The sequence below is a fragment of the Mesoplodon bidens genome (assembly GCF_964165515.1).
Source record: "Mesoplodon bidens genome assembly, chromosome: 15".
Taxonomy (NCBI): domain Eukaryota; kingdom Metazoa; phylum Chordata; class Mammalia; order Artiodactyla; family Ziphiidae; genus Mesoplodon; species Mesoplodon bidens.
The window spans coordinates 2174577-2200109 of NC_138171.1; the positions used below are offsets into that span (position 1 = coordinate 2174577).

General features: G+C 53.1%; 1 protein-coding gene across 1 annotated transcript in view; it reads left to right on the top strand.

Moving 5' to 3' along the window:
* Nucleotides 1-16232, top strand: part of TAF4 (TATA-box binding protein associated factor 4) — a 72999-nt gene extending 56767 nt beyond the window's left edge. Inside the window, exon 15 of the mRNA XM_081256882.1 lies at nt 14749-16232. Coding sequence (XP_081113008.1) covers nt 14749-14916 — 168 coding nt within the window. The 3' untranslated portion in view covers nt 14917-16232. The remainder of the gene's footprint in view (nt 1-14748) is intronic.
* The last annotated feature ends 9301 nt before the right edge of the window (nt 16233-25533 follow it).

Consider the following 25533-nt stretch of genomic DNA (forward strand, 5'->3'; position numbering starts at 1 on the left):
GTTTGGGGGGCTGACCTCCCCGAGTAGCGGGGTTAGCATGAAGGAGGGTTGTTGTTGCCTGTTTCTGTTTGTCCAGATTTTGTTGGTTTCTTGTTCTGTTTGCTGTCGTGTCTATATGTGATGACAAACCCCACTTTAAAGTATTGTTACTCTTTATTTAAACTGCTAGTTGTTTTATAAGTAAATCACAGGAAGAAAGAAAACATCGTCTTTTATATTTACCTGCTTATTTACCGTTTCTGGTGTTTTTCGTTCCTTCCTCAAGTTCCAGGCTTCCATGTGCGGTATTTCCCTTTGGCTTGAAGGACAGCATTTAGCGTTTCTTGTAGTGCAATCTGCTGGTGATGGATTCTTTCAGCTTTTGTTTACCTGAAAGTGGTTGTATTTCACCCTCAAAAGTTTGAATGAAGTTTTCCCTGAATGTTGACAGTTTGTTTTTTTTCTTTCAGCTCTGCTTTTTTAACTTAAGGTTAATTTTCTCTCATATTCCTGAATAAGCTGAGCAAATCCAGACATACGTCACTTAGTTTTATAGAATGGCCGACTGACAGGGAGGAGTGATCGTAAGAATTCTAGCCACGCTTCACGTTTTTCCTCTACTCCTGGAATCCTGTCTTAACTGCTGGTCTCTTTCTCTTTTCCAAGGAAACTCCTGTTCTCATTTAGACATGTTACCTTGTTCCAGATCACAAAAAAGATGGGAGATTTCCCAGTGTGTTTTGCAAAATTGCAGAGCTCTTATTCTTAGACCTGAAAACAGCCGTAAACGTGTGACCACCGCTGTCCTTAAAGACGTTGTTCCATTGTATTCGGGGCCCCACTGTGATGTCAGTCCTGGTTTCCTGTCTGTCACGTGTGTCACTTCTCCAGCTGTTTTGAGGTGATCGTCTTACTTCTTAGAAGTTCGTCTGTGTGGTGTTTAGACTTGGTCCTCTTGCTAGTCACTCTGCTTGGGCTTCTCTGAGCTTCTTGGATCTGTAGGTCAGAAGTTTTCCTCAAATTTGCAACACTTTGGCCTTCATTTCTTCAAAACTTTCTCTGTTTCAGTCTTTTTCTATTGGGATTCCCAGTTATACCTCTGTTAGATCTTTTGATATTGCCCTGTGGGTCTCTGAGTCTGTATTTGTTCTTTTTTTTTTTTTTTTTTTTTTTTTTTTTTTTTTTTTGCCGTACGCGGGCCTCTCACTGTTGTGGCCTCTCCCGTTGCGGAGCACAGGCTCCGGATGCGCAGGCCCAGCGGCCATGGCTCACGGGCCCAGCCGCTCCGCGGCATATGGGATCCTCCCAGACCGGGGCACGAACCCGTATCCCCTGCATCGGCAGGCGGACTCTCAACCACTGCGCCACCAGGGAGGCCCTGTATTTGTTCTTTAATCGCTTCTTTCTCTGTTCGGACTGGATCATTTCTACTGATCTGTCTTCAGGTTCCCTGTCTTCTCCAGTCAGCTCTGCAGTCCAGTGAAGTTTTCATTTGTTGATGTATCTGCAGTTCTGGGATTTCCACTTAAGTCTTTTTTATGGCTGCTGATTCTTTGCTGAGATTTCCCTGTCTGCTCACTTAATGAGGCCACATTTTTCCCAACATTCTTTGAACCTATTTGTAAAAGCTGCTCTAATGGTTTTGTCAAGTCCGACATCGGAGGTGTCTCGGTTCAGTCTCTGTCGACTGCTTTTTCCTTTGACCGTGGGTCACGGTTTCCTGTCTCTCTGCATGTCTACTCATTGTTGCTTGGATGCTGGATTTTGTGGATGACATGTCATCATCCTCTGAAGAGTATTGACTCGTTTTAGTTCAGCTCCTGGCTGCTCATCTGAACTTGTGTGTCTTGTGTCTCACTTTGGTGTCCAGTAGGGTCTGTGGAAATCCCATGATGTTTCTGAGGTCCCTCACCCAGTGGGGCTCACCCTGCAGACTTGCCTTCCCTGTGCAGGTTTTAGGCTTGGTTGGGGTGGGTCTTCCGTAGGGTATGATCCTTACTCCCAGGGAAGGGCCTTTGGCGACTTGGCTGGATGCTGGGAGGGAGAGCGTCGGGTGGGCTGCACTCCAGCGAGGACTGTCACTCATGCGTGTGTTTTGGTTACATCACGTGGCTGTTTCATGCTTTCCTCTCTCCCTGGACCCTTCATCTTAGTTCCATAAGTAACTTTATGTTTAATGCTAATTACAAGTCTGTGTGGATGTCTGTTTAGTCATTTGGTTTTCTGAATCTCGTTCTCTGTTGGATTCTTTTCGAATGTTTCGTGGGGGCTGCGTTCCCCATATTTGTGCATGTCCATGACGGTTTTGATAGCTAGAAAATCCGTGGCTCACATTTTCTTTCCTTGAGAATCTATCTTGAGTAAGTAGTTACATTAGATAATTTTTTTCCTGGTATGAAAGGTTGCTGTCAGTCTGATGATAGTCTAATTTTATTTCTCGTGTGTTTCTCATGTGTTCTTTCTGCCCAGAGATGCCCACAGAACTCTTTTCCCTTAAAGCCCAGCACTTTACTTGGAATCGGCTGTCTTGGGTTGTCGTTCTCAGGGAGAGGTTGTGTTCTTTCAACATGCAGTTAAACCTTTTTGTATTCAGGAACATTTTCTTTAACGCTTTCTTTGTTTTTGTTTTCCTCTTCAGAGATTCCTGTCACTCAGACCTCGGTGTCTCTTTTGTATCTGCCGTCACAATTTGTCCTTTTCTCTTTAACCCTTTCAGTCTCTCTTTTAAATAGTTCTATACTGTTGATCCTTCCCGCTCTCCTGATTCCTTCTTAAGGTATCAGTTGTTGCGTGTATTTGCTCTTGTGTTCTTTTCAGTGTAGTCTTCATTTCTCAAGTGAAATTTTCTTTTGTTTCTGATTTTTCCTTGACTTTGTCACCTCATTTCTGAGTTTCGCTGATTCTGATTTATGTTATCCTTTCATGCTTTTTGTCATTTTCTCAATGCCTTTAGCTTGTTTGGAAATAGAACATAGCAGTTTTGATCTCTTGTTGATTATGTCTTTTTGGTGTTTTTGATCATCTGTAGGGATGTCATTCTGCTCCTTATTCTCCTCTTTTTCCTAGGGCAGCTTCTCTGGGATTTGACCTTTCTGTGGTTCACTTTTATGTGAATTTTGCTGTCTTGCACCTTTAGGAGGAGGTGGTTTGAAGGTTTGCCAGCTTCACTGAGCTCCTCTTCCATTGTCTCCACATGGTGACGAACTTGCTGTCTGAGATGTCAGGCTCTGCTGCTCCCTGACTCTTACCTGGACCTTTTTGTCTCCATTGTCCCTGTCCTGCTCAGCTTTAATTCCACTCCTCACAGGTTCTCTTCTGTGTGAGGCCCTGTGCCGCGGGGCCCTGTGCTGCGGGGCCCTGGCAGGTCGGAGGCAGAGTTGCTAGTGGCGAGGCTGCTGCTGAGAGGAGGGAACTCCTGGCTGTAGCTGCTGCTCTCCAGTGAACCTGCCACTCCTCCTGGTGCACACGCGCTGGCTCCTGGGGGCTTTCGGGCCTCGCAGGTGCCCCACTGCTTTTCCTGCACAGTTTTGAGACAGGCTTGTGGCTGCTCGCGGTTCATCTTCACCGGTTTGGTTGTAAATATTGTCTGCTGGCATTTGGTTTTGCTTTCTAGTTGCTCTGTGTTTTATATGGCCTTTGGGAAGATTAAAAAAAACTTTGATGCCTCTGGCATCTTCTTCCCAGAATATACTGATAAATGTTGTTCAAAATGTTTTTCTTTAGATTTAGAGTAGTTTCAAACCTATAGAGAAGTTGTAAGAACTATAAAAAACTCCATTCAGACTCTCAATTCTGAACATTTTACCACCTTTATTTCATCACCCCCTCTTTTTTTTTGCAGTACACGGGCCTCTCACTGTTGTGGCCTCTCCCGTTGCGGAGCACAGGCTCCGAACGCGCAGGCTCAGCGGCCATGGCTCACAGGCCCAGCCGCTCCGCGGCATGTGGGATCTTCCCGGACCGGGGCGCGAACCCGTGTCCCCTGCATCGGCAGGCGGACTCCCAACCACTGTGCCACCAGGGAAGCCCTTGTCACCCCCTCTTTACACACACAAGCATGCGTGTGGGACGTTCCATCGCCCCTAGATGCTGACAATGCTGGACGTTCTCTTGTGTTACCACTACCCCCACCCCCCGCGTCGGGAAATCAGCCCTGATGCCCAGGGTCCCCAGACCTGCTCCCACTTCACCGCCTGTCCTGGTTTCTCTTTGATCCAGGCATGTGTGGTGTCCAGCTAGCTTGTGGCGTGGACCTCTTCCCAGTCTTCCCGTCCCTGACAGTGTTGAAGAGGGCAGGTCTGTTCTGTAGGATGACCCTTGGCATCACTAGGTGATCTTAGCCTTGATCACCTGGTTAAGTTGCCTGGCTGAGAAAGCAGCTTTCTCCACTGTGTGGTCAGTCAGTCCCTTAGCACTTATTAGTGTTGTGTAAGAAGGCACTGCAGGGTCACGCAGGTGCCCTGTTCCCATCACACCTTACCGGCCGTAGCACCCTTGCACGACTGCCCTTGCGTCAGGACCGCCAGGCCGGGGGCCAGATTAGGATGCTGTGTTTCCATCACGCCTTCCACGTTTACTGGGTGCCTTCTGCCGTGAAGAAGAGCTTCCCTCCCTCCCTCCCTCCGTCCTCATTCATTCACGCATTCGTTCATCACTGTGTATGGACGCATGGATTCCTGCTGTATTCAGAGGGTTGTAATCAGTGCTCTCGTTATTTCTAGATTTGGTCAGTGGAAGCTTCTTCAAGCTGTGTCCTATGTCCTTTGGAAACGTTGCCCTCGTCCTGTCAGCGTGAGAGGTGTCCAGGTGCCTCTGGTGCTGCCCCTGCCCTCGCCCGCAGTGGCGCCCAGGAGCCTGCTTCCTTGCGGTGGAGGGTGGTATTTAGAGACCAGTATCTGAGCACGGTGTGTGCTGATCGCCACGGGGGTCCCTGCTCCAGGCCCCCAGCAGTCAGAGCCCGGAACATATCTATGTGTACAGGCGTGAGTGCGTGTGTGTGCATGCGTGCCCCTTTCTGTATCTAAAACAACCCTGTGCGTTCCAGTTGATGCTGAGATTCTAGTCTAGGACCTCAGGGCTTCTTCTAGTCTTCTTCCTTTCCTTACTTTCGAATCCCTTCACAGAAGAGAACACGAGTTCCCATTATTCTCAATATATTTGTTTTTTGTTTTTTTTGGCTCAATGTAATCAGTCCCCGAACCACTCTGGCCGCTGGGGTCCCCGTGCTGGGAGGGGAGGGCTTGTGGGAGAGGCATGTTGGTTAACTTCTGCCTTAGGCGTTTTCTAAAGAAGAGAAAAAGAGTGCGTATTTCCAGCCTGACGGGGAGGGCGTGAGTGTGGGGAGGAGTGTGGGGTGAGGGGGCACCTTGAGGAGACAGTGGGAGGGATGCACGTCACCAGAGGCCCTGCGGCGTGGCTTCGTACATTGCTGGTTGTGCCTGATCTTGGTCTTCAGGGATACTTGTGAGTTATATGTGTGACAGTTAATACGAAATCTGGAATTTAAAAAGTCCTGCATATGCCTTTCTTCATCAGAGCTAAGGCTTAATTTCTCTTCTTCTTTTTTTTAGTTTAGGATTATTTAGGGTGTGTCTTTAAAAAAATTTATTGTGGACTAATTTTAGACTTGCAGCAAAGTTACACGAAGAATAAAGAGAGTTCCTGTATATCTCTCACTCAGCTTACCCTAATGTGCATCATTGGTGTGATACTACTGACTAGAGACCTTATTTGATTTGATCTTTCAGAATTTAATTTTAAGTTAAAAAACTTTATATTTTAGAGCAGTTTTAGGTTCACAGCCAGATTGAGTGGGAAGTGCAGAGAGTTCCCATACGCCCCCCCCGCGCCCCCCGCCCCCCGCTCCCCTCGCACCTGCACAGCCTCCCGCATTATCCACGCCCCCCACCGGGTGCTGCGTTTGTTGCAGTCGATGAACCTGCATGGACACTTCATCACCACCAGAGTCCGCAGTTTACATCCGGGTTCCCTCTTGGTGTTGCACATTCTGTGGGTTTGGACAGATGTATGCTGGCCTGTCTCCACCTTTACAGTGTAATACAGGGTAGTTTCACGGCCCTAAACATCCTCTGTGCTTCATCTGTCATCCCTCCCTCCCCCCAGCCCCTGGCAACCCCTGATCTTTTTACTGTCTCCACAGTTTTTTCTTTTCCAGAATGTCATAGAGTTGGAATCATACAGTCTGTAGCCTTTTCAGACTGGCTTCTTTCACTTAGTTAAATGCATTTAAGGTTCCTCCGTGTCCTCTCGTGGCTTGGTACCTCATTTCTCTCTTTTCAAGGCTGAATAATATTCCACTGTCCGGATGCACCACAGTTTATTTATCCGTCACCTGCTGAAGGACATCTTGGTTACTTCCAAGTTTTGGCCACTGTGAAAAAAGCTGCTATAAATACCCGTGTGCAGACTTTTGTGTGGACATGAGTTTTCAGCTCCTTTGGGTAAATACCAAGGAGCACAATTGCTGGTTCGTATGGTGAGAGTATGTTTAGTTTCGTAAAAAACTGCCAGACTGTCTTCCAAAGTAGCTGCTCCTTGTTGCGTTCCCGTCAGTTATGAATGAGAGTTCCTGTTGCTCCACATCCTCACCAGCATTTGGTGTTGTCGGTGTTCTGGATTTTGGCCGTCCTAATAGGTGTGTAGTGGTATCTCATTGCTTTAATTTGCATTTCCCTGATGCATGATGTGGAGCATCTCTTCATGTGCTTCTTCTTTGGCGAGGGGTCTTTTAAGATCGTTGATGCATTTTAAAAATTGGGTTGTTTTCTTGTTATTGAGTTTTCGGAGTTCTTTGTATAGTTTGGATGAGTTTTTTTTTTAACCAGATATGTCTTTTGCCAGTGTTTTCTCTGTATCTGAATGTTACCATTCTCCACTGAAGATGTAGGATCCCATCCAGTACCGCTCCTGGTATTTGGTCACCATGTCTCTGTAGCCCCCTCTGGTCTATGACGGGTCCTCTGTCTTTGCCTGTCTTTCCTGATCTTGACACTTTGAAGAGTGTGTGTCGGTTATTTGGTAGGAGGTCTCTTAATTTGGGCTCATCTTACGTTTCCTCTTGATGAAACCCAGGTTATGTAATGTGGCTGGAATGTCGCACCAGTGATACCGTGTCCTCAGTGTGTTGTATCAGGAGGCACGTGACGTCTGTGTGTCCCGCTGCGAGTGATCACTTTTTTTTTTTTTTTTCTCCCGGTACGCAGGCCTCTCACTGCTGTGGCCTCTCCCGTTGTGGAGCACAGGCTCCGGACGCGCAGGCTCAGCGGCCATGGCTCACGGGCCCAGCCGCTCTGGGGCATGTGGGATCTTCCCGGACCGGGGCACGAACCCGTGTCCCCTGCATCGGCAGGCGGACTCTCAACCACTGTGCCACCAGGGAAGCCCCAGTGATCACTTTGAACACTTGGTTCTAGGGGGGTCGCAGGCATCTCCGCTGGAAAATCTGTGTCCCTTTGTAATGAAAGTGTCTTGTGGGAAATGCTGAGGGACCGTGCCCTCCTGTTTCTCCTCATGGGCGCCATTGCTTCCCGAGTTCGGTGACCGCAGGGTGACAGGCTCTCCTCCTCCTCTGGCCCCCGTTTGCTGGTTGGAATTCTGCCAGCCCTGCTTGGCCCTCGCGAGCCCTTCAGTTGGGCTCCTCTGTCCTGTTGATGTAACCTGTCACCTTCTGAAGGGTTCTTACTCTCTCACGTCACAGGTGCTCCAGGCTTACTTTATATTTTTCCTGCCCTAACAGTGGAATCGACCGTTTCTCCACAGAGCCGCGGTTCTTCTTGTTGGGACGCGTGTGTAGGGACCAGGTCTGGGCACCGGTGTGCTCGGGCCCCTGGGTGTCCTGCTCCAGCCCCCTCGGGGGTACAGCTGGGGATACGTGCACCGCCCCACCTGTGTTTTCTGTGTCTGTACCGAAGGCGGTGGGTCCAACCTGACGTGACAGGCCCTCCGAGCTGTCCTGCGTCCCATGTGGGAGGCCTGACTCTCATCGTCACGGTGGGGTTGCTGTTTGTCCCACCCTACTTTGCAGGTAAAAAGGAGATCCAGAACTGCCAAGCCCTGTGAGAAGGAAGTGGCTGACTATCCAGAGTAGCACGTGTCTGCCCAGTTCTCCCTGTGTGCAGCCCTGCAGCGCCCCCGAGTCCCGCGTGCTCAGCGCCGCCCAGTTACCTGGATGAGCCCTTTCCTGCCGCCCCGCAGCAGGCTGTGTCCCTCCGAGTGGCACGGCTGGGCTCTTCTGCTGCTGTCTGTCCTCCGGTGTGGCCCCCCGCTCCCGCTTGCGTTTGGTTGTTTACTTTGGGGGTTCTCAGAGCCAGAGCTGTACAAACGACTGCACCCAGCAGTGCCGTCTCCTCCCCCTCAGACACAAGCGTGTGTTTTGCGATTTCCGCCTCTCTTGAGGGAGCATAATGTCGGCGCCCTCTGCAGTGGGCCGTTTTCACTTCGCGCATTCTGGAGTGCACTCCATGCCGTTTTGTGGCGATGCTCCCCGTTCTTCACAGCAAGCGGGGTGCTTCTCCGCACCCACGTGTCTTGGGCGACCCCCTCCCTTGTGCACGGACGGTGCTGTGTTCTTGGGGGTGTTGTTGTGGGGTGAAGGGAAGTGGGTCGGTAGTTTCGTTAGGAATTGCCAGGCTGCCCTCTGGAGGGTCGTGCCAGTTCTCACCCGCCGGGGGTGAAGGAAGGGGCCTGTCTCACCACAGCCTCCCGGCGTGTGTTGCCACAGTTTGTAATTTTGCTGATCTGTTGGGCAACAGGGGTGCTCAGTTTCGGTGAATGTGCTGTGGCTGCTTGAGAACAAGGCGTATTCTTAGGCAGGGTGTAGGACTTGCTGGGTTTATATGGGGTGCACCTTACCGATTACACCCACTGTGTCTTTGCTTATTTTTGTCCACGTGATGTGTTTTGTGCTGGATGTGGTGTCCCAGAGCTTTCCATTGTTAGTGTGTGTGTTTTTTTTAATGAATTCATTTATTTATTGTTTATTTTAGGCTGTGTTGGGTCTTCGTTGCTGCACGCGGGCTTTCTCTAGTTGTGGCGAGTGGGGGCTGCTCTTCGTTGCGGTGCGTGGGCTTCTCACTGCAGTGGCTTCTCTTGTTGCGGAGCACGGGCTCTGGGCATGCGGGCTTCAGTAGTTGTGGTACGTGGGCTCAGCAGTTGTGGCTCGCGGGCTCTAGAGCGCAGACTCAGTAGTTGTGGCGCACGGGCTTAGTTGCTCCGCGGCATGTGGGATCTTCCCGGACCAGGGATCGAACCCGTGTCCCCTGCATTGGCAGGTGGATTCTTAACTACTGAGCCGCCAGGGAAGTCCTTGTGTTTCTGTCTTTGTCTCCTTGCATCTCCTGCAGTTTTTGCTTTGTATGGGGGTTGCCGTGTTATTTGGTACATAAATATCCATAAGTGTTACATGTTCACCATGAGTTGTGATTTTTACCATTGAAAAGTGTCTGCCTTTGCCCAGTGGGCTTGATGTCTCCTTTGTCCTCAGTCAGGGCCGTTACCCGTGCTCTCCTGTTTGCATCAGCCTGGAAAACCTCCATTCTGCTTGATTTGTAGCCCTTCCTTTAGGTATGTCTCTTGTGTAGAGCACATGGCGGGGAATTATTTTCTGAGTCCAGTCGAAAAGCGTTTTCCTGTCACGGGTGAGTTAAGCCCGTCATCTGTATTGATATGGCTGACAAAGTGGGTTCCGACTCGGTCACTGTATTTTATGATGATGTGTTTTTTTTTTTTTTTTTATAGTTGCTGTGTGTTTTGGTGAGATGTGTACTCTTTGCTCCTTAATTAAGATTTTTGTTTGCGTTTAGGAAGGTTTGTAACTGTGCTCTAGTGGTTACTTTTGTATGTAAGCGTTTCTGGGTGTCTTCAGCCCCAGGTTTTCACGTGTGTTTCCTGTTCGGCTTGCATCAGCGTTCTCCTCGGCTCCCTGATGGCCACACTGCATCCGGAGCCTGTTGTGTCCCCTTCCCTTTCGTGCTTTGTTACATCATTTCTACCTTGTCACAGCACTTGACGTTTCCCAGCCTCTTCCTCACCTCTGCTGTAGCATCAGCTGCACGTTTATATATTATAAATGCTTATTTCTGCGTTTTTCTGGGTTTCCCCACTCTTCCCTTGTTTGGACGACCCCTGCCTATGGCTGAGCCTTCGCAAAGCTCAGGTGCAGAGTCCCCTGATGTTTTGCAGGTTGAAACGGTTTTTCTGTGGCCTTGATGTGTGGAGGACAGTTAGACTAGATATAAAAATGTTGGTTGCTTTCAGTGATTTTTCAGTGCTGTTCCATTGCTTTCTGTGTTGGTTTGGGAAAGCCTGATGCCAGATTAATTCTCTCGTCTTGATGGTTTATTTTCTCTTTTTACCTGGAGGCCTTTTCTTTATCTTGGGAAGCTGACAGTTTTATGAGGCTTTGTCGAAGTTGATTTTTATGGGTTAATTTTCCCAGGTGCCCACATGCCCTTTCAGTGTGTAGGTTTGTTTTTTTCTGTTTCTTGAAAGTTTCCTTGGATTATAGTTTGAGTATTAACCTCTGCCCGCACATTTGTCTTCCTTCTCTGGGGGCTCTGACGATTGAGTACATTTCCTCCTTTGGTTGCTTCCTTTCCCCCTGTTTTTTTCCTGGTCCTTTAATTTCTTTTCTTTGTCTCATTTTTTTTTTTTTTTCTGACTTTTTTTTTTTTTTTTTTTTTTGCGGTACGCGGGCCTCTCACTGCTGTGGCCTCTCCCGTTGTGGAGCACAGGCCCCGGACGCGCAGGTTCAGCGGCCATGGCTCACGGGCCCAGCTGCTCCATGGCATGTGGGATCTTCCCGGACCGGGGCACGAACCTGTGTCCCCTGCATCGGCAGGTGGACTCTCAACCACTGCGCCACCAGGGAAGCCCTTGTCTCATTTTTATTCTCTTGTTTTTCTGCCTTTCTTCTTTGCCTCTTACTACATTTTTATTCGAGTCTTTTCTCTCCTGAGCACCTTACAGTTTATATTAATTTCTGAGATAGTTTTGTCCTTTTTTCTCATTTCTTTCTTGTGTCGGATCAACTCTCATTTCTTTCTGGTTTTCAATCCATTTTCCCCCTGAGTTTTGAGGTTTTGATTCAAGGTGATTTTCATATCCTCAGATGTGAAGTATATATTTTTTTGTTGAAAGCGTTGTCTTACAGTTTTCTTGTTTTCCCAGACTGAGTTTGTCTCTGATACGTGTGGAGTTTCATCTTCTGATTTTTTGCAGTGGTTCTTTGTGGACCTGCGTGTCTTCCTCATGTGCATTTTCATGGTTTGGGTGTTTACAAGACTCGCCATCCGACGGTGCCCTCTGCTGACAGTTCTGCAGAGCCCGGTGGCTTCGCAGGTGTCTGTCCGAGGGTGAGGAGGGCTGAGTGTCCTCTGGTGGCGAGGCCCTGTGCCTGCTGGACCCTGCAGTCACCCCCCCTTACTTCTTTGCCCGCCGCCGCTGCCCAGTTTCAAAGGACTCATCTCAGAAGCTGTGCGCTCTTAGGCCCCCCAGGCCCGCTCTGGCGGGGACCCCCCCTCCCTGCTCTTGTCTCTGGTGCTTGGCCTCGCGGAGGCACTGTGGGCCCTGGGCCTCATCCTCGTGTTGTGCGGGTGCCGTGCCCTGGGTAGGTCTGTGTTTCCCTCCCTGTTCTGGACGGTTCTTGGGGAGACGATGGGAGGTGCCGGGGTGAGCTTGTCTTCAGCCTCCTGTGCGTGGCCCTTGTTCTCAGCCGAGTGCCTGAGGGGCTCCGCGCTGCCGCCTTTCACAGCGCCCTCCAGCCTCCTGTGCTGGGCGTGGGCCCCGTTTCATGGACGAGTGTGGGGACCGCGCCGGCACGAAGCGGGGGGCACAGCAGGCCGGCGGGGCCTGTGCTGTTGGCACCGCGACCTCGTCACTCGCCGTCTGGGACGCCGGGACATCACGCGGGTTAGAGGTGCCCTCTCGTGGGCACAGACCTCTCACCGTTGTCAAGGGGGCTCTGGGGGGAGCGGCAACGAGGCCCCCGTGGTGCGAGTCCCCCCGAGACAGTCCCCGAGGGGCTGGTGCTCCCCGCCGACTGGGCGAGCGGCCACGGCAGGTCTGAAGCTGCACCGGCGGCCACCGCTGGTTGTGCACGGCCCTGGGGGCCCCAGCGGAGTGACCCCACGAGCCAGCTGGGGTTGGGACGGAGGCGATGGTTTCCATTTGGTTTTCACCTTGAGTGTTTGTTGCCTGTCAGGTTGGTTGTGGTGTTTTTGACAGTGGAAAGATTGCCTTCAAAGGAGATAACCGCCTCCTTTCCTGAATCCGCTCAGCAGTCCTGTGACAGGACGTGATGATGGTCACACGGCACTTTCAGGGAGGAAGCTGGCCTCCGGGAGAATGTAAACCGTGTGTCCACGGTCGCTTTGTTTCAACCCCAGTGCCTGCAAATACAAAACAAAACACACCGAGTCAGCCTCTTTGCTGGAGTGTGAATGTTGTTGAAGGTGGACGCCGGCACCTGCCCCGCATTTTTCTGTCACTTGAGGTCACTGCTGGCCGCTCGGCTGCTGTGCCCGAGGGCCGCTTCCCCGGGCTTCCCGCACGGGGCTCTGGGCCGGACCGGTCCTCGCGCCCACAGGCTGGGCGCTGGGCTCTTGTGACCGCCTTCTCTGGCCAGGACACCCCAAGGGCAGTACGATCAAAGGACAGCACTCACGCCATGAAATCAGAAGTCATTTGAGTTGTCAAGTAGGATGCCTGTGAGCACGTAGGCTTCTTATTCAAGTCCATAGAACAGTGACGCGTGGCAGCGTCGTGACCTTCGGAGCCTGAGACGTGCGGAGTGGGGCCCGTGTGGTCCCGGCCCCGGAGCCCTGGCTGTGGGCTGTGCTAACGCTTGCCCGTCTGGATTGTGTGGAAGCACTTCTGACTTCTAAAAAAGATCTCATTAAAATACTACTTGCAGGGATTTCTTGAGCTTCAGCTTTAAATGCTGTGCCTGAAGGGAGCCCTCCCCCTGTCCCAGCTGGTTTTGGCCGTTGAACTGTTTTGAAAGTAAGAACATCAGCCGTGGCCCAGAGTTGTAGCTTGTGTCACAGAGGACTCCTGGCCGTGGTTGAGGCAGCGCTTGGCTCTCCACGAGCCCCAGGGTCTGGCGCCACCCGCTCTACCCCCAAGGCTGGGAGGAGCTCCCACCCGCCCCGCTGGCCCCCCGGCCCCGCCCCAGCCGTCTGGCCAGGCACTGGCCTCGGCCTGGCCTGCAGGCTCCCCCGTGGTGCAGAGGCTTCACGCCCGCAGGGCCCCCGGCGCAGGCCAGCTCCCCGGCTGCGGAGACGGAACCCCGTTTTCCTCCTGGCTCCTCTCAACTGCGTGCTTTCATCACCCCCTTTTCAGGGGCGCTGTTTGTCTCGTTCACAAAATGCTCCTTTAGGGCCGTTATGGAGACTCAGGGGAAACTGCCAAGAAAACCTCTAAATAGTTGTTCCAAACACGGAAAAGTAGTCACCAGAGGACTGGCCTGGAGGAGGGACCCCGGTGGTTAAGGGTGTCTGAAGGGGGCATAAGGTTAACGGTGGAAGAAGCGCCTGCGTGCCCTGAGTGCCCAGGAGGGACCAGCCTCACCTGCCACCTGCTGGCTGCTTGCTGTGCTGCCGCCGCCTCCAGCATCATAGGGCTCATCGCTCCCACCTTAAACTTCGAGAAAATGCTGTAAAAATACCACTGGAAGGTTTGCGCTTGAAATATACACAAGCGACTTTAACCATCAGAATACAGACGCTCTGTTCATTCCGAGTGGAAGACCGAGGACTGTCCGGTGGGGAGTTGCGGGGTTCACGCCTGTGAGTGTCGGTTGGAGGTGGTGACGTGCTGAAACCACGGGATGCTGCTGCCGAGGGGCGGCGACGCGGCAGGAGAGCGCCCGGAACCCCGCCTGTGCCAAGCAGGCAGGCGTCAGAGCCCCAGCCGTCGCCCGGATCCCCCGCGGGCCGACCAGGCCGGCCGAACCGCCGCTTTAACCCCGGGGAAGCAGGGAGCCCCCTCCAGGCCATGGACGACGTGGTGACCGTGGAGCCCTCGGCGCAGCCAGCCGACCACCACCAGCCCGCCCAGCCCAGGAGTCTAGACCTTGTGGCCTTGAGAAGTGTGCCTTTGTCAGCAAAGCGGGGATGTCTCGGCCGCCACGGCCACGGCGTCAGCACACCTGAGTCCCTGGATGCCTGGAGGTTGGGGACGCCAGCCACAAGCCCCGGAGCTGTTCTGCCGTCCCCTTGGGGCAGGAGCCGCCACCTTTTCCTTCCTCGTGCCCCAGGGGCCAGAGTCTGAGCTCTGGGGGGAATCTCGGGGTTAGTGTTCTCGAGCGCGTGCCTGAGAGCACCTGTCCTGGAGGGTCAGCGAGCCCCCTGCTCTCAGCCCTCCCCGTTAGGGACTCGTAAAGCACTTCAGCTCCAGCAGTAGGCCTGGCTTCCTCCAGAGCCAGGGTTTCTTTCTTTTTTTTTTTTTTTTTTTTTTTTTTTTTTTGCGGTACGCGGGCCTCTCACCGCTGTGGCCTCTCTTGTTGCGGAGCACAGGCTCCGGACGCACAGGCTCAGCGGCCATGGCTCATGGGCCCGGCACGAACCCGTGTCCCCCGCATCGGCAGGCGGACTCTCAACCACTGCGCCACCAGGGAAGCCCTGGAGCCAGGGTTTCTCGGGACACGTGTAGGGAGACGTGAGTCGGTCCTGCCCCTTCCTTCCAGCGCCGAGGGCCCTGCCCACCTCTGCGCACCACTAACTCGGCTGTCTTCTCCTTTCTCGTCACCAGGGCTCGGGCCCAGGCTCAGCGGTCCCAGGCAGTTCCGGCGTCGGAACACCCAGACAGTTCACGCGGCAAAGGATCACGCGGGTCAACCTCAGGGACCTCATATTTTGTTTAGAAAATGAACGTGAGACAAGCCATTCACTGTTGCTCTACAAAGCATTCCTTAAGTAGCACGGACGCGGCCTCTTAGACGGAGACGCCTGGGGACTTTTTCTATATTTGCAGATTACGCCTTTTTGTAACAAGCAAATGGGATATTGTTTAAAAAACAGCCACCTCTTTACAATGGAACAGTTTTATATTCCTGTTTCTAAGTCAACTCTTCAGTATGAAGGAAAACACGTTTCTGTAGCAGAGAACAAGAGGCCCGCGGGTCCTCTTAAAGGACAAGTAAATCTTAACTCATCTTGATCGAGTGGCCTTCTTGCCCAACAAGCCATATATAGACACGGATGGGATCGTTTAGCAAATACGTAGCCGCCCTCTGTCTCCTCACAGCGGTTTCTACATCGTTTGTGCATTTGGTTTAGTTCAACCCAACTTACTGCGGAGGTGTGTGTCTACAGCCGATGACCTCATTTCATTTATTTTATTTTTGTATGAGTCAGTTGGCAAAGCAAACTGATTTTTTTAGACTATTTATCTCCCTCCCGTCCCCGGCCCTCCATTCAGGACCCTCAGGCAGCAGGCAGCTCACCGTCTGCCTGCGCCTGGGGCTCATCCCTTTCTGCTTCGCGGGGGCCCGGCGACGTGGCTCCTTCTGAATGTGTGGTCAGCATCTGTACAAATGCATTTTATTTGCTATCGTTTGTAAAGCTGTAAAGTTAAAAGAAATGAAAACCTTTTCAGCATAAATCTATTTTACTTGCACTGTTTTTTAGCTAAAAGTGAAAAAACTTAGAGGAAATAAAACCAGACTTGAGAAGAATCATCAGAAGACTGTTTCAGTGTGAATCAAGTGTTGAAAACTGGTCGGTGTATTTTGTCAGTAATTGTACATAACCTTTGGCACACAACGTGAGGACGGCTATGTAGCTATAATTATTTTGCTAAGAGGCTGTATGCAAGCTGTGGACTCGCTTTACAGACGTCCAGAGCAAAAGCCCCTTCTTTGTACCTATTTTTTTATTACAAATATACTAATTGGTTCTTTATATTTTCAGAGGTTATTGTATTAAATTGTCTATTGATAGTACTTTTATGACTGTAAATACTTCGGCTTTCTCCGTGTGAATTCTCACGTTAGACTTTATTCGCGCGTGTGAACTGAATGCTGATCAGTATTTTTTATCAACGCCTGAAAACTGTTACACCTTTTATTTTGTCTTTTAGGAAATCCCTGTCTTTCCATTTTTTCATGTAAATTTTGCACAGTTACTTGTTCATATGTAAATATTTTACTTTCAAAAATGAAGTTTTTAATTGCTATTGTTTTATATAGGATTGAAAGAAAATTAACTCCTTTATTAAAAACAAATTTATCTGTATTTGTTTTGCCTATTTTTCCCAGTTTTCCAGTTGTAGATTCTGCTGCCAGAGATTCAGCTCTGGTTCTGCTGAGGTGTGTATTTATGAGCTACTTATTAGAATCAGTGTCTAAAACCCAGCGAATCTGGTAGAAATAGCCTCACCTCCAAGGACAGGACCTGCGTGCTCCAGAGTAGGACCCGGTGGGTCGCGTCCGAGGGCCCGGAAGCCGAGCTCAGGCCTTGCCCTCAGCCTGGGGCTCCCCACGTCGGACACAGATGGACTTGCGCAGCGTGGACGCCGGGCTCCCGTCCGTGCAGAGGCACAGGGGTACCCCTGGGAGAGGGAAGGTAAGGCGAGGGGTGGGGGAGATCCGGGGAGGGGGCGGCCCCAGCCCTGATGTGGACCCCGCAACTGGATGGGGAGGGCGGGGTCTCCGGAGGCCCCACCCCATCTGGTGGTGAGCATGACAGGCTGGCCTTGATGAACCGTAGCTCCCCAGGGGCCCCCCCGTCAGAGGCTTAGCCGCCTAAGTCCCCGCCAGCACTCGGCCTCTCGAGAGCCACAGACCCTGTCGCTGGTGTGATGAGATTCGGCATCTGGCTTTCACGTTAATTTTGACGAGTTTGCTGGATCTCCCGTGATCCGTGGGCTTATTTACGAGTTACGGTCTCATTCTGGTACCTGTTGCGTCAGTCGCCTGGGGCTGCTGTGACAGGGCACCATGGACCGGGTGGCTGAGACACAGGTTTTGGTCGTCTCCGTTCTGGAGGCTGAAGTCGAGGCCCAGGTGTGTGGGCCGTGTTGGTTCCGAGTGCGGTGGTGGAGGATGTGCCCTGGCCCCCCGGCTTCTGGTGGTCGCGGGCATCTTGGATGTTCCTTGGGGCGTAGAAGCATCGCCCCTTCTCCTTTCCGTGGCGTTTTCTCCGTGTGTGCATCTGTCTTTGTGTCTGAGTTCCTCCTTTTCACAGGATACCAGTCGTTTGGATGAGGGCCCGTCCTTAGTGACCTCATTTGAACTTGACCTCTGTGAAGACCCTGTGTCCAAATGAGGTCACGTTCTGAGGTCCTGGAGTGTTAGGACCGCCACACAACCGCGGCATAAGCTTTGTTTTGTTTTTTGTTTTTTTTTCTTTAGGGAGGGGGGGATTGCAGTTCAACCTGTAATGCCTGTGATTTTGGATGATGAAAGAAACTAAATCTGAATTTTCAGAGCCTGAGCAGGGAGTGCCAGGGCACAACTTCCAGTCTTCCCCCTGCGTGAAAATGCCCAAGGCGGTTGATTAATTAGGTCATGCTTGGACTTTCTGTCACGACTAATCCTTTGTTTTCACTAAGTTCTTGGCCTGAAATAAACTAGGTCAGTCAGTAAGGGGCAGCAGTGCCTGGGTTTCTGCAGGTGCGAGAGCTGTGGTTCTGGCTTCTCTGCACGTCCTCCCGGGCCCAGTCGTTCTGCCGGGGGCCTCGCCGAGGCACAGACTGATGCTCGCCGGGGATGATCCCTGGCAGAAGCGTGGCCAGCAGCCTCGAGGCGCACGTTTGTCCGTTATTTCTCCCTCCTGTGGGCGCCGGGTGCTGTTCAGTGTTTCAGCACAGCACCTTAGCACCGATTCGCGTACCTCTGTGGGCTCGGGGTAGAGGGCTGTGGGGATGGGCCAGGGCCACGACAAGGACGTCTGCTTTCACCACGTCCACTCCCCAGGGAACTGCAGTCCCAGTCGGGCAGAAAGGCGAGAGACAGAAATGAGGCCTGAAGTTCGGAGAGGAAGAAGGTGAGGAGGGCAGGACCCTTAGGCGACACAGTCGAGTGCACAGAAATCCTGAAAGAATCCACGCACACGGCGCTGAAACGGTTCCGGTGCTTGTGCGTTTTCTAAGATTTCGGGGTACAAGGTCAGTATCCAGAATCAACCGTAATCCCTTACGCCAGCAGCAAAAAGCTAGACAGTGAGAAAAATAGCATTAACATCACCACCAGAAACATTGGGATACGTGGGAATACATACAATTAAAGATGTCTAATATCTTTACACTGAAATTAGAGAGATGAAAGGAGACCTAAAGGGAGAAATTTCGCTGTACCCACGGAGGGGACCCAGTGGTTCTGTCTCAACTGATTCAATGCTGTCCCGGTCAGAATCCCAGCAATTTTCATAGAAACTGACAATCTGATTCTAGAAACTTACACGAACCTGCAGAGGACTTAGAACAGCCAAGACGACCTGGAACAAAACGGAAGCATTTCCACCCCTGGATTTCAGGACTTCCTGTAGAGCTACGGTAATCAGGACAGCATGGTATTGGCGTAAAGACAGGATCCGTGAACGAAATAGAGAGTCCAGAAAGGGATCCATATGTTATGGTCACTAGGTTTTTGCTGGTGTGACCGGATGCCCTATGGGTGGTGGGGGGGAACGTGAGCCCTCACACCACAGGCATCACTTCGAGATGGATCACAGACCTGAAAACGGGGGCTAAAACTGCAAAGCTTCTGGGAGAAAACATCGGAGATGGTCATGACGTGGGAGTGGGCAGGGATTTGTAAGGACATAGAAGGCACAAACCACAGAGAAAAACACTGGAAAATTGGACTTTAAAGTTACAAACTTTCTCTCATCAAAAGATGCTCTTGTGACAGTGAAAGGGCAAGCCAGAGACTTCCAGAAAATATTTGCGAAGTATACGCCCGGCACAGGACTTGTGTCCAGAGTATACAAAGAATTCCACGGCTCAGGAGTCAAAAGACAACTCGGTAAAGGACGTGCGAGAAACTTGAACAGGTACTTTATGGAGGGTCTGCCTGTGAGCCAACAGGCAAATGAAAAGGCTCATCGTTACGGGTCATCGGAGAAACACAAAACCACGGTGAGATTCCACCACTCGCCCACGTTGGCTCAGATGATAAAGGTTGACGGTGTTGTGTGTGGGTGGAGCTTCACACAGGCTGTCAGTGTGTAACGTGGCGGAACCACTCGGGAGACCGTGTCACACCTGCTAACGTCAACACGCGTGACCCCGCAGTTCCACCCCTCTGCATCTACTCAGGGAAATGGGTGCCTTGTCCTCCCGAGAGGCCTTGCAAGGATGCTCACTGAGGCGCTGCTCGTTGATGGAGTGAAATGGGGATGGCCCGCGTGTCCATCGGGCGGTGAGTGCAGGCAAACCGGGGGGTATTTATTCAGTGAACTACTACCTGGGAGTAAGAGGAACGCACTGATGATGCGGTCAGTAACGTACCCACGAGTTTCCTGAGAATGACGCTGGGAGAAGCCCGCCGCAGAAGCCCCCACTCACCCGACCCTGTTCGTTTGCCTGTAGCTCGAGAACGGGCAGAACTCCCGGCTGAGACGGGCGTCCAAGCGCGTTCCCCAGGGTGGAGGGGCCCCGGGCCCTCTGGGCTGATGGAAGTGCCGTCGGGATCCAGGCGGTGGTCACATGGGTGTGAACACACGTGAAAGGTTAGGCTGACAGGGAAGATCTATGTGTTCTGGCGTGTGTAAAGTGTACCTCAGGAGAGGGTGGGGGAAAGACTCCAGAGCTGAGCGTCGGACCCCCTGGGTGGGGCCTCAGCTCCACCTGGGCAGGTGACCTGGTGCCACGCGGGAAGGCACGCGAGTGTCTCGGGATAGGTGTGCTAAGTAGGCGACAGCTTGTGATCTCCTGGGAATGCTGTTATCAAGGCAGATCTTGTGATTATCCACAGTCACTTGTTTTCCCTTCTGTCACAGCTGTGGTCTCCAAGTGTAAACTTTTATCTAAAAGAGGACTTCCCTGGTGGCGCAGTGGTTAAGAATCCACCTGCCAGTGCAGGGGACGCGGGTTCGAGCCCTGGTCCGGGAAGATCCCACATGCCGCAGAGCAACTAAGCCCGTGCGCCACAACTACTGACCCTGTGCTCTGGAGCCCACGAGCCACAACTACTGAGCCTGCGTGCCACAACTACCAAAGCCCGTGCGCCTAGAGCCCATGCTCCGCAACAAGAGAAGCCACCGCAATGAGAAGCCCGCGCACTGCAACGAAGAGTAGCCTGTGCTCGCTGCAACTAGAGGAAGCCCGTGTGCAGCAACGAAGACCCAACGTAGCCTGGGGGGGGGAGGGGGAGAGAGAGAGAGAGAGAGAGAGAGAGAGAGAAGAAAGGGAAAGAAAGAAAACATCTCTGAGAACACAGAGGTCTTAAAATGACTTATTACAGCTGAACAAATAAAGCATTAAAAAAAATTAAAAAACAAAAAAAACTTCATCTAAAAGAAACAACAGTCCACCCAGCGTCCCTCAGCCCTGCCCGTCCCGGTAGCCGAGGCCACAAGGCAGCTGTTCTGGTCTCGTGTTCTGTCGATCTGAGCAGCTTTGGGGACCCCTTTGAGTCCTGCGTAGCCTTCGTGCCTTGCATACAGCAAGTGCTCAACCAGTGCGTGCTCTCACAGTGGAGGTGTGCTCTTAGCCCCAGTCCGTAAGCAGCCTTTCCGGGCTCCCCTTCCACAGCGACAGGCTGGCAGCCTCTCTGTCCTCCAGGTCGTTCTGGCCTCACCTGGGTCACCTGGCCCAGGAAGGACCAGCCCAAGGGGACGTGTCCTGTTGCCTTCAGAGACTCACAAGGGACACAAGTCACATTCCTACTTAGAAACAAATTTAGCTGCTTATTGAGGCGGTTGCATGAGGCTTCACACCCTACCTGCCAGAATCTCTCCGTGTTTGAGGAGAACAGGCCCGCACAGATCTAGTTCTTTTCTGAAATGTATCTGTTCAGCAAGTGCCAGCGAGAGGGCCAGGCGCCGTCGCAGAGTGGGTCAGGCTTGGGCTGGAAGAGGTGGCCAGGAGCCCACCGGGTGGCAGGGCGTAGCGGAGGCCGCAGCCTGGGCAGAGGTGTGTGTTGTGTGTGTTGGGGGGACAGGGCTTCTCCTGCCGGTGCAGCTGGGGAGAAGGCAAGCACACTGTGTCTGCCTGTTTGGAAAGGAGAGGCACAGCAAGACGCCAGCAGCACGCCCTCCGGAAAAGGCTGGCCGTGCCCAGTGCCGGGAGGGTGAGGGCCCGGGGCCGCGGGGCTGCAGGATGCACGGCCCTGGGCGACGTCTTCAGAGGTGAGATGTGTGCCAGGACCACGTCCACGCCCACACCCTGCCGACGCACTCCTGGGCTCTCACCCAAGAGACATGGAAGAGCCGTCTGTGCAAAGATTGCACACGTGTTTTCATAGCAGCTTTCTCTCAAATGGCTAAAGACTGGGGGAACCCTAACTGTCTCTCTACAGGTGAAGGGCTATGTTGGCCTGTTCCTACAGGGAGGGGCCCCTCGGGGCCACGATGAGTCTCTGGATGATGGGGGTGATGATGAGGGAACGCAGCCTGGCCAGAGGGCCCCGTGGGGTTCCCTTTATGTAGAGTGTTGGGGTAGCCTGGGGGGTGGGGGGAGTCCTGCAAAGGGTGCGAGGAATCTTTGAGGTCCTGGGATGTTTGTGACCTTGATTGTGGTGGCGCGTGCAAGTGTCGGAACATTTCAGATGGCACGCTGGAAATACGGGCAGTTTACCGTGCATCCGCAGTGTCTTAGTAAAGGTGCAGGAATAAGTGAAGATGGATAAAAATGAAGCTGTGTTTCTAGGTGGGGACTGGCTTGGATAGGATGTGGCCAGGAGGAGGGTGTAGGTGGCAGTGGCTGGGAGGGAGGTGGACACGTCCTGGCGCTGGACAGATGAGGGGCGGGGGACCCGCAGTTCCGGTGAATGGAGGCTGGTGCTTGGGCTGAGGTGCGGAGCCGGCGGCAGGGGGAGGCCAGGGAGAGTCCCACAGTGTCTGGAAGTGTCGTCCAGGGCAGGGGGCGTGTGGCAAAGTTTGTGTGGCTGCAAAGTCCCTGGGGTGCCATGTGAAGGGTTCGGGGCCAGAGCAAGGCTAGTCATCAGGCTGGGGACAAGGGGTGCCAGAGAGGGGTGAGCAGCTGCCTAAGGGAGCCAGGGGGGCCTGCAGTTGGGATTGTGCTGAGTGGGGGGAGGGGAGGGGCATGGGGATCAGGCCGTATGTAACCTTGGGAGAGGCTGTGTGGGGAGGGGAGGTGGAAGGAGGAGATGCGGGAGCATATTTATACCCCTGGGGGACAGGCGGTGGTGGCTGCTGCAGCAGTGGTGGCAGGGTGGGGCATACTAAGGAAGAGAGAGGGTGCAAGGAGTGGGGGCACCGGGTGTGTGAGGGGAGGGGAGGGATGCAGGCACTCCACAGAAAGGAGCTGTACGTGTTCGGGGGCTGGTAGGAGGTCAGCTTTTCTGCCTAGGGCCACCTAGACTGCTGCTTCTCGAGAGCTTGGCTGAAAGTGAGGCCAACACAGAACACTAAAGAGTGGTGTTCTTGGAGCACTTGGATCCAGCCGTGCCTGAAGGCCAGCACTGAGCCTTTTTTGGACGTGTTGGGGCAGGGTGGTGACAAGAATTTCACTTGTCAATTCAACTAGGCCTGCACATCTAGCCCAGCCCTGAGAACTGGCACCCAGGAATTTGGGGAAGGACCAAAGACCCCCCCAACATTGCAGACTACACCCTGGAAAGAACCTGTCCGAGTACTCCCACCCTCACGGTCCCTCCCCTCCCCTCCCAGGGCAGACTCAGCGAGGAAGCCAGGTGTAGCCCCCAAGCCTGGCTGGGTCAAGGACCCGCATCAGAGCGGAGGGGAGGGGCCGTCTGCAAACTCAGGGTGAGGGCATGTCAGGGATTTCTGGAAGAAAGGAGACATTCGGAGAAGTAGGTTGGGGGGGTGGTGACATCCTCAGACTGAGGCCCCTCATTTGGGCACCAGCAGAAGGGGTGGGGTCTCCAGGCCTTGCCCCACCGCATCTGCACTTGCTGTGTTCCTGGCAGGGCCGGCCCAGGGCCCCCTGCTCCCCCAGCGCGGAATCGGGGCTCACACCCCCTCCTCTGGATGCAGACAGCATTTTCACCCTCTGGGCCTCAAGTGTCCTCAGCTCTGAAGTGGGGTTAGCCTAAGAGCCCTAACTGCAGCCCTCTGAGCGGAGGGACCAGAGATGCTAATTCACCAGCGGGCATGGGGTCTCTGGGGCGCTCTCCGGGACCCCTCCCAATGCAGCGGCGGGGCTGTGCCAGAGGCCAGGACCAGCGGGGCGAGGAAGCAGGTCGGAGGGAGGATGGGAATGGGCTCGCCCGAGGCCACCGCCCTGCGGAACCCGGTGCGTCCTGGGGGCCACGCGGGGACCACTTCCGCGCATCCCAGGCCGGGCCGCCAGGTGGCGGTGTGGGGCCGCGGGACCAAGACGCCCCACCGGCTCCCGGGGGCGGGTTGCACGGGGTGGAGGGCAGGTGGGGTGGGGGCGGGGCAGCGTGGTGGGGAGGGAGGCGCACGTGACCCACGGCGGGGGGCGGGGCGCCTGAGCCCGCGGGGCTGCGGTGCACGCGGGTGGGGGCACCAGCGGAGGGTCCCTGGGTGCGCGCTTCTCAGGTCCTTGGCGGTGAGACGCCTCGCGCCGCAGTTCACCTCTCGGGAAGAGGGACGAAAACCTGGCTGGCGCCCCCAGGTTTAGAGACCAGAGGCTCTGTTACTAAGCTGATTGCCCCCGCGGGGCAGCTGTGCACCTGGCCCCCCAGGCCTGGCGGGAGTGGGGGTCGAGTCCATGCATCCAGAAGGCTCCAGCAAAGCTACCGAAATGTTATTTAAAAAGCGTGGGCGTGCCTCTGTGTGGATGAAAAGGCTAATCAGTAGTCAAAGAAAGAAATGGACAGTTTTATTGGTGCCGGCCTGAGGGTTATAACCCAGGAGACAGACGGCCTCTCAGAGGGCTCTGAGGACTGTTGGGAAGAGGTGAGGGGGAGGTCAGCACACGTGTATGTCATTTTGACGGTGGTGGACACGCACCCAAGCACACAGTTTTGTGGAAGGTCACTGCTGTTTTCCAGGAACAGATCTCTTAGCTAATGGTTTTAGTGCTTTTCTAAGGATGGGAAGAGGCAAGAAACAGGGCTCATAGAATTTTCTCCTGAAAGTATTTAACTACCTGAGGGCCAGTTCTGCCGGTTTCCCAGAGCTCAGAGTGCCTTGTCCTGATCTTCGCTCTGAATTCCTTTCAGGATGTGCTGTACAGGTCAGTGACTCCAGTGGCTGACTTGATGCTTGTAGAACCGGATGGTGGGCAGCGGTCCTTACATACAATCCCCTCCGTTTCGGTCTTAATTTCTACCCAGGTTTGGGAGGCGTTTCATGACCAATTTGTCCCATGGCGCTAGGAATGCTCATTCCCTGGTCAGATGAGGATTCCATGGATGGGCCACTCGATGGGCTGTTCCTGCACTAGACCCCGTTAACAGTAGCCCAAGCCTCTGGCCGCCTGTCTCACAGTCTGTTATGGTCCAGGAAACAGTTCCCTCTTGTCGCTTTGTCCCACATCCAGAGCTACACTATTACAATCATTGATCTTATACAACTGTGTATTTGGTCAGTGGTTTCAAGTCCCCTAGTCATTAATTTTATCAGAGGTTCAGTCACATTTGGTAACGCAAGAACCAATAATCAGGTAAAATAGGCAGAGTACAGGTAATATAGCCAGTAACGTTAACAAGGTCGTAAGTATTTAAGCTAAGAACTTTCATTAGGTGCAGCCCAGTATCTCCCCAGGTCGTCTGATTAGTCTGTTCTGCACCAGTCATTATCTTTAAGGGAAAGGATTTAGTGGCCTTGTCCATAGAGTCCACCAAGGACCTCTGCACGTACAGGACGAGTGGTGGGTCACTGAGGCCCCCTTACAGGACTAAGAAAGGAATGTTATCTTTTAGGCAATTACATGGCTGGTACCAGAAGAAGAAAAATTGATCTTTATGGCTGTGCAGGTATTTCTGCTGTTGGGGAGGTCTGGTTAATGCACAATGCACCCCGGAGGGGAGGGAGGAGGCCAAAGGGCAGAGAAAAAAATGTGTAAGTTTTTCTTGCTTGCCTTAAAATATGAATTTTTATTTCATCACCCACACCGCCAGACAGAAGATATAAAAGAAAGGCCCTGGAACCCCACAAAGGTTCTTCCCACGGGCCTCCTGGGTTCCATTGTGGAGAGTCCTAGGCTGGCCTGAGCAGAGCAGGCAAAAAGCAGACACATGCCCAGAGAAGAGCATCCTCAGGCCCTGAAATGGCCTGGTCCATCTCTTTCCACCCCTTGTAGCTGACCAGCCGCCTGGGGTCACCCCATCCTGCTAACGGAGGATGAGGTGGGGGGGCAGGGGTTGGCACCCGCCATCCTGCAGAGGGCACGTGCCCGTGAGGGAGCAAAGACCCGTCACATTCCTCCAGGCGTGGTCACTGGCCCTTCACGTCCAGCACCCTCGCACGGATTCCTCCA